At 39.5% G+C, this 16,834-nt stretch overlaps 2 protein-coding genes across 3 annotated transcripts; one reads left to right on the forward strand and one right to left on the reverse strand.

Moving 5' to 3' along the window:
- Positions 1-465: 465 nt before the first annotated feature.
- cars2 (cysteinyl-tRNA synthetase 2, mitochondrial) lies at positions 466-9,673 on the forward strand. The gene is made up of 14 exons (XM_071512112.1): positions 466-511; positions 606-723; positions 1,679-1,750; positions 1,951-2,056; positions 2,137-2,217; positions 3,290-3,419; positions 3,726-3,859; positions 4,781-4,848; positions 5,004-5,070; positions 5,677-5,815; positions 6,498-6,621; positions 7,686-7,784; positions 8,395-8,610; positions 8,869-9,673. The coding sequence occupies exons 2-14, from the start codon at positions 676-678 to the stop codon at positions 8,947-8,949; spliced, it is 1,365 nt and encodes a 454-aa protein (XP_071368213.1). The 5' UTR covers positions 466-511; positions 606-675; the 3' UTR covers positions 8,950-9,673.
- A 1,022-nt stretch (positions 9,674-10,695) lies between these two features.
- Positions 10,696-16,631, reverse strand: LOC139638088 (DDRGK domain-containing protein 1-like). 2 transcript variants are annotated; one of them, XM_071512115.1, is made up of 8 exons: positions 16,435-16,631; positions 15,157-15,306; positions 14,231-14,352; positions 13,879-13,980; positions 12,929-13,051; positions 11,799-11,837; positions 11,605-11,710; positions 10,696-11,428 (listed from the first exon to the last, which is right to left on the reverse strand). In XM_071512115.1, the coding sequence occupies exons 1-8, from the start codon at positions 16,520-16,522 to the stop codon at positions 11,268-11,270; spliced, it is 891 nt and encodes a 296-aa protein (XP_071368216.1). In that variant the 5' UTR covers positions 16,523-16,631; the 3' UTR covers positions 10,696-11,267. The 2 variants fall into 2 exon arrangements, with proteins under 2 accessions (XP_071368216.1, XP_071368215.1); XM_071512114.1 differs by having other exon boundaries at positions 10,714-11,428; positions 14,231-14,355.
- Between the last annotated feature and the right edge of the window lie 203 nt (positions 16,632-16,834).

A 16,834-nucleotide genomic window follows, 5' to 3' on the forward strand; every position in this document is an offset into this window, starting at 1 on the left:
TTTTTTTCATTATCAACAAGAGAAATGCCATTTCGGTAAAGTGTCGGGGCTTTTATTTTGAAGGCCGGGAGCGAAATTCTACCGGAAGTGCGTTTCCGTAAGCTAGCAGTGTGTATGCCGGTCCACACTCGGCTCTCACTATGTGGAGCAACACAACAAGGTCGTTATTATGGAAGTTAAAGGTCCTCTACGGGTTTTCCAGTACAACTCAGTCACTCAACACTGTCCTACGCAGGTTAAGTGGCTCCTGTACTGGTGTTGCAGGGAGAAAGTGGAGTAGACCTAGCGGATTTGACACTGGTTTGAAGACATACAACAGCCTGACGAAACAGAAAGAGCCTCTCATACTGGCAAAAGAAGGGGTAGCTACCTGGTATGGACTATTACTTATACTACTACACATTCACACTAATGGAATGAGAGGGTCGGTGAGCTGACTGCATGTGTTCTTCTGCCTCAGGTACAGCTGTGGACCCACTGTGTATGACCATGCCCACCTGGGTCATGCATGGTAATCATTATCAATATATCTTCACGTTCAGGTCAAAGCTTATGAGATGTGCTCCAGCTAAACGTTTTTTTTTTTTATCTCCGTCTTGTCATAGCTCATATGTCAGATTTGACATTCTGCAGAGGATTTTGTCCAGGCTGTTTGGGATCAGTGTCATCCATGCTATGGTTATCACTGATATTGACGATAAAATCATCAAGAGAAGTTGGGAGGTAAGTGGGGCTGCAAGTAACGATTATTTTCATTGTCGATTATTTTCTTGATTAATCGATTAGTTGTTTGGTCTATAAAATGATCAGTGTTTCCCAAAGCCCAAAGATGACGTCCTCAAATGTCTTGTTCTGTCCACAACCCAAAGATATTCAGTTTACTGTCATAGAGGAGTAAAGAAACCAGAAAATATTCACATTTAAGAAGCTGGAATCAGAGAATTTTGACCTATTTTTCTCAAAAATTACTCAAACCGATTAATCGATTATCAAAATAGTTGGCGATTAATTTGATAGTTGACAACTAATCGATTAATCGATTAATTGTTGCAGCTCTAGAGGTAAGATTACAGCAGTATATCCTAATATACTGCTAATAATAATGCAAGGCAACTTACTGTTATGTACAGAGGAATGAAAATATGGAATGGTTTGCTATCCGACATGACACATTTAACAAGTAAAACTTTTAAAGAAGAGTTTAAAGAAACACCTAATGGCACAGAACACCAGCCCCTCTCCAAATAGGACATGTTTTGCTACATAATATCTGACTATATGATCATTAATGAGGAATTTTCTTGGTCATGTTTATGCTGTTTTTAATGGTACTACTATCATTCCTGAGCTGTATCAAATGTTTTACTGACTATTTAGATATAGTGTGGGTACTTGTTATTGGTAGATTTATTGTTGTTGTTTCATTGTTGTAGTTTGCTTGTTTTTTTTGTTGTTGTTATTTTCTGTTTCTTTTTGCCTTGGATTTTAAATACATTATTGTTTTGCATTATGATGTAATGTTTACTTGTGTGGACCCCAGGGGGAGTAGTTGCTACCTTGGTGGTGGCTAATGGAGATCCAAATAAATAAATCCAAATTAATGATTAATGACTGACATATGATTGATGTTTTTTTTGTTTCAGTGACAGCATGTTCTCATTTCCCTCTTTACTTCTAGGAAAGCGTTTCCCCGACCGTCCTAGCCAGAATGTATGAGGAAGAATTCCAGAAGGATATGTTATCATTAAAGGTTTGTGAGTGGGAGATTAGCCTACTATTTTGTTTGCACATTAAAATATCCTGATTCTGAATGACATTTATTTCACTAAATCTAGGCAAAGCTTACATAACTGGCAATAGCAACTGAAAGCATAAGTGTATAGTGAACTGCTGCACATAATCTGTGGGAGCCTATGCATTTATAAGTTGTTTTTTTTCATTGTTTTTGAGGTGATTCCTCCTGCAGTGTATTTAAGAGTGACTGAGAATGTGCCTCAAATTGTGGCTTTCATTGAGCGCATCATCCAAAATGGACATGCCTATGCCACAAAGCAAGGTGAATATTTAAGAAATCATCACTGTTTCTGATAAAATAACAGCTGTAACCCCTCAATACTTACAATAATCTTGTTGTAGGTGATGTGTATTTTGACATCCAGTCCATCGGCGAACGTTATGGCAAATTTCTGGGTGCTGTCGATGCCCAGAGTGAACCTGGTAGGTGCTTCTGTCTCCTTGGGGTGCATACAACCTCTAATTTTGTCTAAATGTGGTGTGAATGTTATGTGTATACCGTTCCATGCTGCGTTCCAGAGATGTCGGAAAGTCTGACATTCCAACTTTCTACTAGGAAAAAAAGCAATGGAACAGCTCTTTAATTTGGAATTCCAAGTAAGTAACTCGGGCAAGATTTCTCAACCGCGAGTTTTCTGAGATTAAAATGTCAACATGGCAGCATACATTGTAAACGCTACACAACATTACTTTTAGTGTGTTTATAATCTGCAAAATACACTGAAGTTCGATTGTCAGCATTACATTAAATTAGGGCTGGACGATAATTCAATATTATCGTTTATCGTCTTTCAGTGGAATCATATCGTGATGATATTAAGATATTTTAATATCATGACACATTTCTGCTGTCTAAATTGATGATGATAAGCAAATTTTACTTAAAAACTCTGATAAAATTAGGTATGGTAGGAATATTATTTGAATATTTCTGTTTTGTTTGACGTCACACCTAACATCACCATTCGGTTCAATGAGATGAACATTAATTTGATTATTTAACGTGATTTTGCATACATGAACCTATCGTACATGAACATATCGTGATATATGTTGATATCGAGAAAAATCCTTATGATTATCATGATATTGATTTCAACCATATTGCCCAGCCCTACATTAAATCTGTCAAAACTGTTCAGTAACAGGTTTCTTTGTGCTGTATGTCCACTCTTAGATTAATACAGAACAGGGTTAGTAGTCCAATATGCATCCAGTCTGCTTTACTAAACACTTTGACTTCATGTCCCTTAATTAATTTCCTGGGGCCCTCTTTCGTATATTGTCTATTCATAGTTTTGCAAATTTCATTAGGTATATAGAGTCAGAAATAGGCTCGTTTTGCCAGCTTAGTTAATTTATTTTGGTTGTCCTTTGCCCTTAAATTTGGCGTTCTGAAACCCGCAGATACCCTGATTACTGGCCTTGCTCGGTCTACATGAGGCATACTACACATTAGCTTTACTTATGGACAACAAACTGTGTGGTTTTTCAGGCAGCTCGGACAAACGAGACTCCAGGGATTTTGCTCTGTGGAAGCGGTCCAAACCTCAGGAACCCTTCTGGGAATCTCCTTGGGGTAGAGGAAGACCTGGCTGGCATATCGAATGCTCTACCATCGCCAGGTTTGCATTTATAATAACTTGTCTACTTACTGTACTTCAAAGTTCTCATCTAATCTAACAATAGAACAGAGCAAGAATGGAGCTAGAAACGATAGTAGTATTATCCTCCAGTCCAATAGTAATGTGAATGTATGAAGGCAGTTAGTGTAGAAGGTCTTTATAACTAAACAGATACCAGTGCTGATCGCTTCTTACATTATTATACTATTCGAGTTTTGTTGTTTCATTGAAGTTCAACAAAATCTTTTTCTGTTGCATTCTGTTCAGAGTCAGTGATTTGTGTTGTTTCCTCTATGGTGGTTTCAGCTCAGTGTTTGGGAGTCAGCTGGATATCCACTCTGGAGGCATCGACTTGGCCTTCCCTCACCATGAGAATGAGATCGCCCAGAGTGAAGCCTATCACCAGTGTGGACAATGGGCAAACTACTTTCTCCACTCAGGTACAGCTAATCCCAGCCTCTTGGATAGGATTTTTACTATAGGGCCAGGCCACCAAGTTAAAAACAGCTTAGGTTAAGGATGGAGATTGGGCAAAACACATGGACATTTGTTCCCATGATGATGACGACATTTGTACCCGCGGTGATCACGTTTCTACTCATGGTGATGACATTTGTACCCGCGGTGATGACAAGATTTGTACCTGCGGTGATGACATTTGTACCCATGGTGATGACAACATTTGTACCCATGGTGATGACATTTGTACCCATGGTGATGACATTTCTACCCACAGTGATGAGTGTAATAAATAGCCCCCTTTCCACTGAAGGCCAAAAGCCCAAGAATTTTGGCCCAGGAACTCTAGCCTGGAACTTAAGCACTGGGCTAAACTTGTTAAAGTGTTTCCACTGAGCAACCTGGTCCCTGCGTCACCATGACAACTAACTTACACAACTGCTTGTCATCAAACATGGCAGACAACGCTGTGAGGCTAACATCATTCACATATTTGTGAAGCGCTTTGAGTACCTAGAAAAGCGCTATATAAATGTAATCAATTATTATTATTATTATAAAAAACAAAGTGTCATTGCTGGGCAGTGATTTGGGTCAGGAACTCTGGAACTAAGTTCAAGCACCAGGTTTGGCCCTCAGTGGAAAGGGGGCTAATGGGGGCCAATATTAGCCCTTTCATACACCCCCTTTTCTCTTCTAGGGTGCCCATGTTCACTTTAATTTATATATTCTAGTTTTTTGTGGACTGCTTACTATTTTTCTTGGCCAAGGATGGTTTTCTTGATGTCACGTTCAGCTTTTTATTTCATACACAGCCATCATGAATGTGTAATCTTTTCAATAGGTTAGGATTTCTGTGTTCAATTATGTACTCCATCTTGATTGGTTGTTCTTGTTTTTAGGGCACTTGCATCTAAAAGGCAGTGCAGAGAAAATGTCCAAATCTTTAAAGAACTATATCACTATAAAGGTAAAGTAGTGATGCATTGTACACCATCACTTATTTGAGTAGTATTTTTGTGTCTTAAATTTGAAAGTAAGATTCAGTATACTCTATAAGCCAATGTATACCTCATATTTTGGATTAATCGTTCTTTCTCTCTCTCTCTTTCTCCCACACATCAGGATTTCCTTCAGTCTTATTCTGCCAATGAATTCCGGATGTTTTGCCTCTTGACAAAATACAGATCAGGTGTGACTAAATTTATGTCATGGTCCTGTTTTTATGAATGACATTTGGTTTTCATCGTACTGTAAAAGTGTAGTTTTGTGTAAAATCATAATACTTGACATATGGTGAAAGTATCATGGGTATCTCCAAAAATCAACAAATTAATCTCAATATGGTGCTTAATGGACGTAACTTAGCAGGGGTTGGATGGCTCACAGGGTTCCCACTGGTCATGGAATTCCAGGAATATCATGGAATTCAGAGAGGTCAATTCCAGATGGGTAAAGCCAGGGATTTTGATCAATTCTTTGGGGAGGTTAGGGAATATGAGGGAATTCTATAAATGGGTCACTTTACAGGAATATAGCAGAATGTATTTTCCAAGTTTCACATATTTATTGCATTAGATGGTTTTCAGCCCAACTGGAGTGGAAACCAGACTGTTCACCACTTTTAGAAAAACAACTTAAAGCAGTAAGAAAGAACAGGTTTAGGTCATGGAAGTGCTCCGAGTTAGTGGTAGAACATCATGGAAAAGTCATGGAATTTTGTATCAGGGCCACAATGGACTTGAGTCTTAAATAATAGATGGAAAAAATATTTTGATGTTCTCCGGTGTCTCCACAGCTATTGACTATAGTGATGGCAGCATGTCGGTGGCACGAAGCTCTTTGGCGACTATTTCTACCTTCACTCATGATGCCCAGAACTATATGAAGGGTCAGCTGCAGTGTTCAGCTGTACAAGAAGGACTTCTCTGGGAGAGGTAATATCTTCCTCCTCAATCTGACATCTGCATGTATGTCTTGATTTCATAGTTGATTTATGGTCTTGATCATACTCACACAATAACTGGATATGATGAAGATTTGGATTTTCTTTTCTATTGCATTGTAGTTCCAACCCCCCTCCAAACCAGATACCGTATTTCCTCTAATATTGGCCCGGGCCTTTATTTACCTCAACTGCAGAGGGTACTAGGCCTTTATTGGAAGCAGGATTATATTAGAGACAGGCCTTTATTTCTAATTCCCTCTGTTTGATAAGTATATTTGCTCATATTTTAATATGAAGCCTCCTTGTTTTCTTATCTGCTTCTGTTGGGGTTTGTTAGGTAGCCGTTTTTTTGTTACTGCAACGCATTACCGATAATTACGGTAATCAACGACGGCATGCTCCATCTTGTGGCATACTGCCATCTTGTGGCACTTGTACGTTACTACAAACTACAGTTACATTATATAACAGGTACCAGGAGTTTACCGGTATCCACCCTTGTTTTTTCCTTTGTTTTTTTTCCCCGGCCTGTATTTGGGGCCGGCCTTTATTTGTTCATCTCGACCACGGCCCCGGCCATTATCGGAGACCCGGCTTTTAATTGACTACCGGCCACTATTAGAGGAAATACGGTAATGGAAAACCGGCATTGTGGTGTTTTGTTTCCCCAGGTTAGCTGAGACTAAAGCCACTGTGGTGTCAGCGTTGGCAGATGACTTTGATACCCCAAGAGCCATTAGTGCTGTAATGAACCTTGTTTACCACGGGAACTGCCAGCTACAACCCATTACAAAGGTAACTTGTTGAATCAGACTTTAGCCTACCTATACACTGTACAATTAAAGCAACTGAGGTTCAATGGCAACAAGCAGAGAGAGACAGAAACCAAGACTTAGATTTTCTTTTCTGTTGCATTTAAGTTCAAACCCCCATATTCATATTTTCACTGACCCAGCAGGCAAAATGAAAGGCACCACTATTTCATAAATTAAGTACTTATACAATAGCAAAATGACATGAAATGAGGTAAAGTAAATAATTGATTGTGACAAATAGTAGCACCAGAAACCGTTTTGAACTGACCCTATCAGCTGGCCCGAATCATCATCTTACTGATAATTAAATACATAAAAACAACAAAATTACTATTTTTATTTCACTGCTACAGAATATGTGAAATTAAAATTAGCTTTGTAATTTACTCTTACCATCACCTAAAACTAACGTGTAGAAATGTTTTAGAAGTAATGATTTTATTATGATTAAAAAACAGCACTACAACCTCAACTTGAAATTTTACCTAGACCCAAACAGGGACAAAACTAGAATTATCCCCCCAAGCACTACAGCTGTATAAAATTACAGAGATAACACTAAGACATTATGCCAAATGTGAAAAATAATTTTGAGACAAAAGTAACTCTTGTACAAACTATTGTACAAACCATTGTGGCTAAAATGGTGCAACTATCAGTTGATGAAATATTAAATTTTCAAGCCAGAAAAAGGTGACCCTCTCAGTAAATCATTAGCATATACAATTTTTGCCCTTAGTATAATTAACATAAACAAACAAGAACAGTGCAGAGAAGATTGGCAGCTTCTACCGGCCTCACACTGTATTGTGATCCACCGGGTCAGATTTGGCGGGAAATCTGCTGGATTGCTTTATGGCACAAAACAGGAAGAGGGCGCTGTTTTTCCAGCACAGACGGTGCTTTCAGAGTTTCTGAAAATGACAGGTGGTGGAATGAGTGAAAGGCTGATGCAAAAAAAAATGCAGTGAAACCTACTTCACACACTGCAAAGAAAATAATTCTATCAGTAATATTCATGGTTTGTGTTGTATTTCTGTCTAGTCTGACGGAATGGCACGAAGCCCAGCGGTGTTCGGAGCGATCCTCTCCTACATCAGGGAAGTCTTGGACATGTTTGGGATCAGTCTGCTGGACAAAAAGGTCAGAACTCATGCATAATATATCCAAATTGTCTAAATGAGTTGAAAAACATATAAACATCTACTTTCTATGAACAGAGTAAAATTAAAGTAGTACAATATACCGTATAATTTCCTTCATCCAGATGCTGGAGATGCACCTTTTGTCACATTGTCCCTGTACATTTATTACATTCCCACAAGGACTGGTAGAAATCAGACGAGATTATGCTTGACATGCACTCACACGCACACAATTTCACTCTTATACTCCTGAAAAGTCTTGTACTGTTGGCCATTGAGCAAGTCCACTTGTTTGAGGATGAAGTCATTAAAGTAGCAGTTCACCCCACAGTCAAAACCTTTGGACTGAAGTTGTTCAGAGAAATTTGATGGTCTTTTAATGCCATTATAATCAGAGTCAATTCACATCCTGGGGTCAAATTTGCACCCGCCCGCAACTAAAACAAAACCAAAAAAAACTGCTTAGACCTCTAGTTCACATCAATAGTTTGTTAGAAGGCTGTGATGGAACTGCAGTAGCTAACTCTCAACATCTTTCACCCAAACATTTCTTCACCTCCTTCTGCACTGCTATTCAACATGCTCTACTTTCCCGTGTTCATCCCCAGGAAGCCAATGTGGAGGATTGTTCTGGAAGTCTGGAGGGCGTCGTCGAGCAGCTGACCCGTTTCAGGAGCGAGGTTCGAGCGTTCGCCCTTGCCCATCAGCACAACACAGCCCCTGGGAGCGGCAGTAAACCTAGACTTTACCCAGAGAGAATCCCGCTCCTTAAAGCCTGTGACACCCTGCGGAATGATCTGGCACCTTTGGGTGTGCTGATAAAGGTGGGCATATATCTAATGGGTGTAAGGTCAGGTCTAAATTAAAAACCAGGGCCATATCCAGGGGTGAAAATTCTACTGGAATGCACATTACGATATCCTCCATGGTTTTTATTCTACAGAAGGCCCATTAGTAAAACTTGTATTTTACACATTTGGAATGTAGACTAAGTGGCTATGCACTCATCCTTTATTGTAACATTATATATTACAGTTTGCAAGGGGGATTTTGATCTGAAGGTTTTCTGATTGTGGTTTCAGGATAGAGGGACCAACTCTACATGGGAGGTAACTCGGAGACAGCAGAACGTCCTGGATAAAGACCAAGAGGAGTCCAGCTGAAACCAACCCATACCTTTGGGACTGTGATGGTTTAATTCCATGCTTGGTGGACTTGATTTTAACTTCTTTAATTTAACAAGTGGATTTTCTTTACAATCCAAAACATGAAAAGACTCTTTCATGGAATCTATGACGACAAAATGGACCAAATCATCTTGATTTCATGACAGAAACTAACTTTGGGTTAGATACATGTTCTGCTGCCTTATGGATTCAGTGTATCAGTCTATGACCTCTCATATTCCTTATTGTGATGACATTCAAATAAGAATATTTCCGAATAAAGGCCCACTCACAAGGCCCATTAAAGATAACTTTGACTATAAAAAAAAATATTTAAATCATTCTAAGTAAATATAATGTCTGTGTTCTCACTACAACGATAACTGTAAAAACATCCAAAAACAATAACTATTTTTTTTGGTTAGATCTCAGCTATTTTATGGACGCAGACAACGATGACACACTTCCAACCAATCAAATTAAAGTTCTAAGATAGGAGGGAGTGGGAGAATTCAGTAGCTGACTGCAGTGATGCTTTGTTTGCTGAGGATCACAGATATTGTTGTAGTGTGAATGCTTGAGCAACAGTGTATAATTTATAGTTATCTTTGCAGTTTTTGTACTAGATGTGAATGGGCCCTTATTCACAGATATTCAGATTTGGATCATTGAGAATGATCGCTGTGATTGATCAATAAACTGCAGGTTCAAGTTAAATCTCAAACTGATTGAATAGCTTGTGGGTTCGATATGAAACAAAGACAGTTTTATTTTCATAAAAGTATTGGCCAGAGAAATGATGCAATACATTTGTGAAGTTTCAGAGGCTGAGGAGTTGGCTATAGCTTCTCGTTCCTTCACGGAATGGGATTTTGCTTGACAAAAGGAGCAAACCATTCATTCTTATGGCAGAAACACATTTCTAATGGCTCTATGTGCTCTAAATCAGTGCAATCAAGGCCCAAGAGTAAGTTTTCATTCCAGTCAACATTTACAGCAGCAGATTTGACTGATTTGCTTCTCCTCTCTGGCTGACGGTCTGTTGATCAGTGAAATGTGCTGCAATGAAAAACTGCAGACTCTAAGGACTTGATGGCACATGAACACTAGTGGTGGCATTCATTTATTTCTTCCTCATAGAGAAGGATATGAAAGGAAAGGATATGATCTTGTGAGAAAGGGACGTGTCTTATAAAGGTAATACAGTGCTTCCAAACTAATGTTTACATTTATGGACAAAATATGACCACTACTACTGTCTGATCTCCAAATAGAAAAAGCAGACTGTTGAACAGACCATGATAGAAAATAACAACCATTAATATCATTACCACTGGCGGTGATGGTACTGCAAACAGCTGTGTGAAAAGGCTAGGTGAATGAACATCACTGAACAACAATTAAGCCTAGGGATCCAATGATGACTCAAAAATGTACTTTACCTGGAGGGGTTGAAAAAATTTGAATGATAACTTTAAGTAAAAGGTAAACTGCTGTAATCTAAACCCATTTACAGATAGCACTTCAAATACATTTAAAAACAACATACCTGCCTGTGAGGTAAAATGATCAGGGATAACAACACAGAGCTTAAAATCCATAGTGTTCTGATTCTTCATTGCCCTAATTTTATTGCCCATTTTATTGCCGAGCAATATTGTTTGTATTGTAAATCATCTATGTAAATCAAAATCCTGAACACAATTGCTATCACCTCCAGTGAATACAGAAAGATGATCATTGCTTAACCTTTCAAACTGAACTTTATTAAATTATAATACAAAGTGTATTTGTATTCAACCAAGATCATCACTTAGTTCATTGCAGGACCTTGTGTGGCTGCACATAACCAAACTGCCCAAGTGTGTGTGCCCACCAATGTTAATTTTAGAAGAAGCTTTAAATTGTGGTATACTCTTAGGACTAAGATGTTTATGATAGTCATTTTTATTCACATAAATACATTTAGTTATGCTTCGTTTCAGTCTGAGCATCTTAGTCTATTTTTTGTCAGATCCAATGTAGATATCATGGCTGCAATAAGCCGAGCATAAATGCATTCATGCTGTCTGTGAGGGCAAAAATATGACAAAGTGAATGGCCATTCATTCCCAAATGAATTTTAGCTTGGTAAAATTTGTGTTGACCAAGATGCTACATCATCTTAGCCTAGTCACTGTTGTCGAAGTTCATGGGTTTTACTTTTTGTGCACATCATGTAAAATATTTGTTGTTGTGTTTTTATCATAATTCTTACAGTCCAAATGAACCCTGGTGGTCAGGTATACTCTAGATGTTAGTGAGTGAAGCATCCATCAGGCAGTGTTGCGGACCTCAGGCATGAGGTTGATCAGAGAGTTGCTGGCCTGGGCCAACTCTGTGATAGAAACTCTGCCTCTCTGTTTGATGAACTGGGCCACTGAGTTGAGTTCCTCCGGAGTGATGGAGATGAACTTCCCTCTGTCGTCGATCACTCCTGCAGGAAAGGGAGAAGAGAGACAGGGGAGGAGCTGAGGCTTTGAAGTGATAATGAATGGTTTTACATTTTTTTTAAAAACCCAAAAAACGTACATAACATTCACCTAGAACTAAGTCCCACATTTCAGGGTTTGTCATTCCCCTTTTGCTCTAAACGCTTGCAGGTACACTAACCTGTGAGGGAGCCATCGGCTAACAGGTCCTGTAGTCTTGCAATAGCATCCTGCGTTCGCATCCCAAAGTGTGAAGCCAGGTCTTCCAGCAGAACCACTTTCGAATCCTGCAGGACAAAGTCAATGGTGTATTCAGCTGTAAAGACATGAATCTTCTGTAGTACAAGTTGGAGTGCGTAGTCTCTCAACTCTTACCTCAATGTGCTGGATGAATTCTTGCAGGAGGTTGCGTGACTGGTGGCAAAGGACACAAATATTTATTACCCCGTAATGATAATTATGACAATTGTGAGTCACCCCTTTTAGATTAGGGCAAAAATAAATTGGGCATTATAACAGATAACTTCAATAACTTGTATAAACTGAATTATGTGCTTCTTAGGCTGGGGACACACTAACGACTTAAAAACCAAACCAATTTTGAAAACACATTGCATCAGACACATAACGACAGATTTCACTGATTTTTTTGTCTCTCAGTCATGCTCATGCTCACATTGGACTACTAGGCAAGGACAAGGTGTCATACACGTATGATAGGTATGATATAACTGAGATTATCCCGCTGAGTCCTGAAACGTTACTGATGTCAGGACCTGTAATCTCGCGAGAACTCGCTCAATCCGATGTGAATCAATGGTCATTAATATGCACTGGGGACAAAAACCCCCCCACAAAATGTGACTTTGGGTAAAGCTGTGGATGGAGAGTCAAGTGTAGTATTTCACAAGAAAAACGGTAATGACTGTTAGGCTAGTAACTCACAGTCATTGTAGGACACTGTAGGACTTTCAAAGCTTACAGCAGCCTTGATGCTTTTAACTATTTTCTGTGTGCGAAGATAGTGTGGTGTTTGGTTAGGTTTGATCATCACGACTTTTGTTCTGCTGGTATTGCTTGTAGTCCCATTTGTACATTGTTCACTTGTTACAAACAGTTATTATTTAAGCATCTAACTAGTTATAACCTCCATGTTGATAGAATATCTTGATTCGGTTATCATGTTTTGGCATGTTTTGTACTGACGCTAATGATGTAGCGTAGCGTTACAGTAGTTGTGCTGCTGCTGTGGTAAATTGGTATGTAATCTAATGCTAAAAGTAGCTTACGTAGCTAGGTAGCTACAATATTAATATTTAGACATGTTGTACACTAACATGTAATAACTATGTTTGGACCCTTATCCATATAGTTAGGTAGCCATAAGAACAATCTGTAAACACTGCAGTTTATGCTTGCTGTGCACTTCTACATGATGTGTCGTTAGTAAAAATGCATCCTTTAAATCAGTGACCAGTATAGTGCCAGTGGAGTACTGATCTGACCTGGTCCTCGGTGAGTTGCTCCTCCTCTCCCTGGTCTTCGATGACAAAGGAAGCTTTGAGCCTCAGGTACTCCTCTTCGTCCTTTCTCTCCTGCTCCTCCTTCGCTTGGCGCTCCTCTTCTTCCTGAACAAAGCACCAGCAGAGAGAAAGGCTGTGACACAGAGCAATAGGTTCTTTGTGGAAACCAAAACCAAACATTCTCAGAAATAGGGCGGAAAATATTCCACAGTGAGATCACTTTGTTAGTGGCCACTGTAAAAGATGACGATTTAAGGTTAGGTTCATAGTTAGCTTTGCAATGACAGTTATGTTTAAAGGTGGAATCCAGTCCAAATATTTTTCATGAACATTTTCTTTATAGCAATTGTTGTGGCATCCCCGGACCTAACACATGACCCCCCTTTTCCTCGAATCTAGAGGTGCACCGATGGTATCTGCAGTACTTGTACTCTGAACAAATGAAGCTTCGGATACCAATACTTTAATAAGCTGCACTTTGGTGTAATATAATAATTTGAGCAGGAGAAAAAATGTCTGCAGTGTGGCAATTGTTTGATCTCAGCAAAGCGTCCCAGCTGTGCCAAGCTAAGGTATCTGGCAGTGTTAAAACTGAAAGAGAGGTGAAGCAGCTCCTTCAAGCCAGCCAGAGACAGTTAGAATAATGCCAAAAGTGAGGTGATTCCGCCTTCAAAATAAAAGCCTAAAATTTGTCACTCACTTATGGAAAAAAAGAGTTACTGAGCAATGTTGGTTTAAATATATGGTGTGAACAGGATTTTTTTGGGGGGGGGAAACAAAAAACTGCAACATTGTCTTTTGACTGCATTATATTGTATTCAGGCTGGCTTGTTTAGGATTAGGTGTTAGGGAATGAATGTGGTCAATGGATGCTCCTCACAAGTACAGTAAGACGTAACGTGTGTGTGTGTGTGTGTGTGTGTGTGTTTCACCTGCTTCTGCTCCATAAGTCGTTCCCTCTCGTCCTCCTGACGTCTCTCCTGGTCTCTGAGTTCCTGCATCCTCTTTCTCTCCTCTCTCTCCTCCAGCTCTGCCTGACCGCAAATAATCATACAACACAATGCAGTATTTGGGTTGGGCGACTGGACGAACACATCAGTGGCCAGTGGAAGATTTTCCCCGATTTAAAGGAATTCAAATTTTCTTGTACTTATATACAGTACATATCTGAACAAAGACGTTTAATGAAGACATTGTCAAAATCCAACAATATTAACAATGTGATGCTTTTCTTGGATTACTGTGTATGGTGTGAGTGACAGAGCTCCAGAGTGTCCTTCCCACCTCTCTCTGGGCTTTCTTGGCCTGTTTCTCCTCCAGCTTCCTCTGCTTCTTGGCTCCTACTTTCGCCGTCGGCTGGAAGCTCTGCTGCTCCTCCTCCTCTTCCTCCTCCTCCACAGGGTTTTCTTCTGGGAAACAAGAATAAACTCATTATCTACCGCACGCTAAACCCAACAAAGTCTGTCTAGAGGGCTGGATAAAGCTACAAGTTGTTTTACTGTGCGAGAGATAAACAAACTCACAACTTTTTTTCTTTTATAACTAATACATTTTCACACTGTATACATGAAAAATGCATTAATACTACAATGCAATGTGCAAAAAAACGAGAGCTCCTATCTCAGTATTTAAGATTAACAGCCAAATTACAAAAGTCGACACTGATCAATGCGAGCAAATATTAACAGGGTTCCTACACATTTCCAATTAAAAAATTCCATACTTTTTCCAGACCTTGATTTGTTTTGAAGATTTTGTCTGGTGTTCAATATGATTTACGCAGATAGACATCTTGCCCCTGCTAACTAGGTCATATCACTGTATAGATGAAGATTGTTCTCCACAGCGACAAATATCAGAATATGTGAGATGATTGGCAGGGTTCCTACACGGTTTCCATTTTAAAATTCCATATTTTTCCCAGACCCTATGTTCTTGACTAGATTTGATTTTGGTGGGTATTTGATATAATGCATGCTGACAGCGGCTGGGTAATAAGAGCGTCCCTCTATCTGAACATTATTCTTCACATCAACAAAAACTGTGGACTCAAAGTGGCTCTACAACAACATAAAAGCTAGAATTATGTGTGTATCGGACCTGAACCGCAACATTTTCCATACTTTTCCAGACATTTTTTTCAAATTCCCAAACTATTCAAGACCTGGAAATGATCAATTCAGCTCGTATGACCCGTCCCCAGTATTCACCGTTGTCAGAAGCGTCTCTCTGGGCTCGTCGGTTGACCATCACACTGGCGAGGTTCCTCCTACGGCGAGGCATGCCAGCTCCTCGCTCCTCCGCCGCCTGCGGAGGGAGCCGCACTGCCCGGCCTTCATTCTGCCGCTGCTCCCTATCAGCTGAGCATGTAGACGGCAGAGGGGAACATCGTTTAAACTCTATGCATATTGATATGTTACTGTGGTACAGTTCAGATTTCTGAATTCCATCTGTATGTAGTTTAAAGTGCATTTCACCGCAGAGTCCCACTTTACAGGGGTTAAAAACAGCATCCAGCACTAAAACTAGGGCTGGGCAATATATCGATATTATATCGATATCGTGAAATAGAGAGACTAGATATCGTCTTGGATTTTGGATATCGTAATATCATGATATGGCATAAGTGTCTTTTCCTGGTTTTAAAGGCTGCATTACAGTAAAGTGATGTCATTTTGATGTAAGTGATGTAATTTTCTGAACTATTATTTGCCTTTACCCACTTAGTCATTATATCCACATTCCTGATGATTATCAAAAATCTCATTGTGTAAATATTTTGTGAAAGCACCAATAGTCATCCCTACAATATATTCACAATATCGATATCAAGGTATTTGGTCAAAAATATTGTGATATTTGATTTTGTCCATATCGCCCAGCCCTACTTACAACTGAACATTTAGCCCACTTCGTAGAAAATACCGATATATATTGTGTATCGTCATTCAGCCTAAAAATACCGATATGATTTTTGGTCCATATCACCCAGCCCTATTCTAGACAAAATCATCTAGAAATATTCTTAGATTTATGTGCAAGAGACAAAATTTCATTAAATGGGGGTCTGTAGCTCTCTAGCCTATATCATTCTTCCTGATACTGCAATGGCCTAATTCCCCGTTCAGTAGGCTACAGCTGACGTTGCAACAGCTTGGCTGATATTAGGAAGCTGTTAGCTCCGAATGTTACTCTGCAGGAAACTAGTTGGTCCGTAACACCTGTCCTCGAGATACCCAGAGAGAGTATTGATTCGAGGCTAGGAAGCTCTGCATGCTGCCAGCGTTCCCACAGTATTGTCAACTATAATTTAATGGAAAGGAAAGCATTGGGGGAATCATTTAGAGAGAATTAAACAGATAAATATGACCCAAAGTGGAGACTTTGTAATACAGTTATGACAGTTATGACACGACAAGCTGGCGAAGATAACTTTAGTTAGCCACTAGCTAGGCTAACTCTAACTCTAACATTATGAAGCTCCTCACCTTCCTCTGTTCTACTCCGCACCTTCACCGCAAACAGAATCAGCACAATGAGAATCGCCGCGGCTATCAAATACAGCGCAACATCCATAGTTATTCTAAAAATGTACACTATGAAATTAATATTACATTTCAGGTCTGTTTAGTTCTCTAGCTAACTACGAAGCTAGAGAGAGACACGTCTGCTCTGGTAAACACCACGACTTCCGCTAACAACCTTCAAAGTAAAAGTCTTCTTCTGCTTCTTCTACTTTCTCTGAGTTTATTGGCGGGTCGCAAACCAACTTCTAGGTGCATACCGCCACCTGCATGTAGATCACCAAATTTCTGTCCTAAAGCGATTGATATAATATAAATTGACACTGTCATACCCATTATTGTTAGGACCAATATGTCCAAATCT

Source organism: Centroberyx affinis, unplaced genomic scaffold (genome assembly GCF_046629955.1).
Source record: "Centroberyx affinis isolate AG114_WGS23_722 - 3 ecotype Tasmania unplaced genomic scaffold, CSIRO-AGI_Caff_v1 ptg006094l_1, whole genome shotgun sequence".
Lineage (NCBI taxonomy): Eukaryota > Metazoa > Chordata > Actinopteri > Beryciformes > Berycidae > Centroberyx > Centroberyx affinis.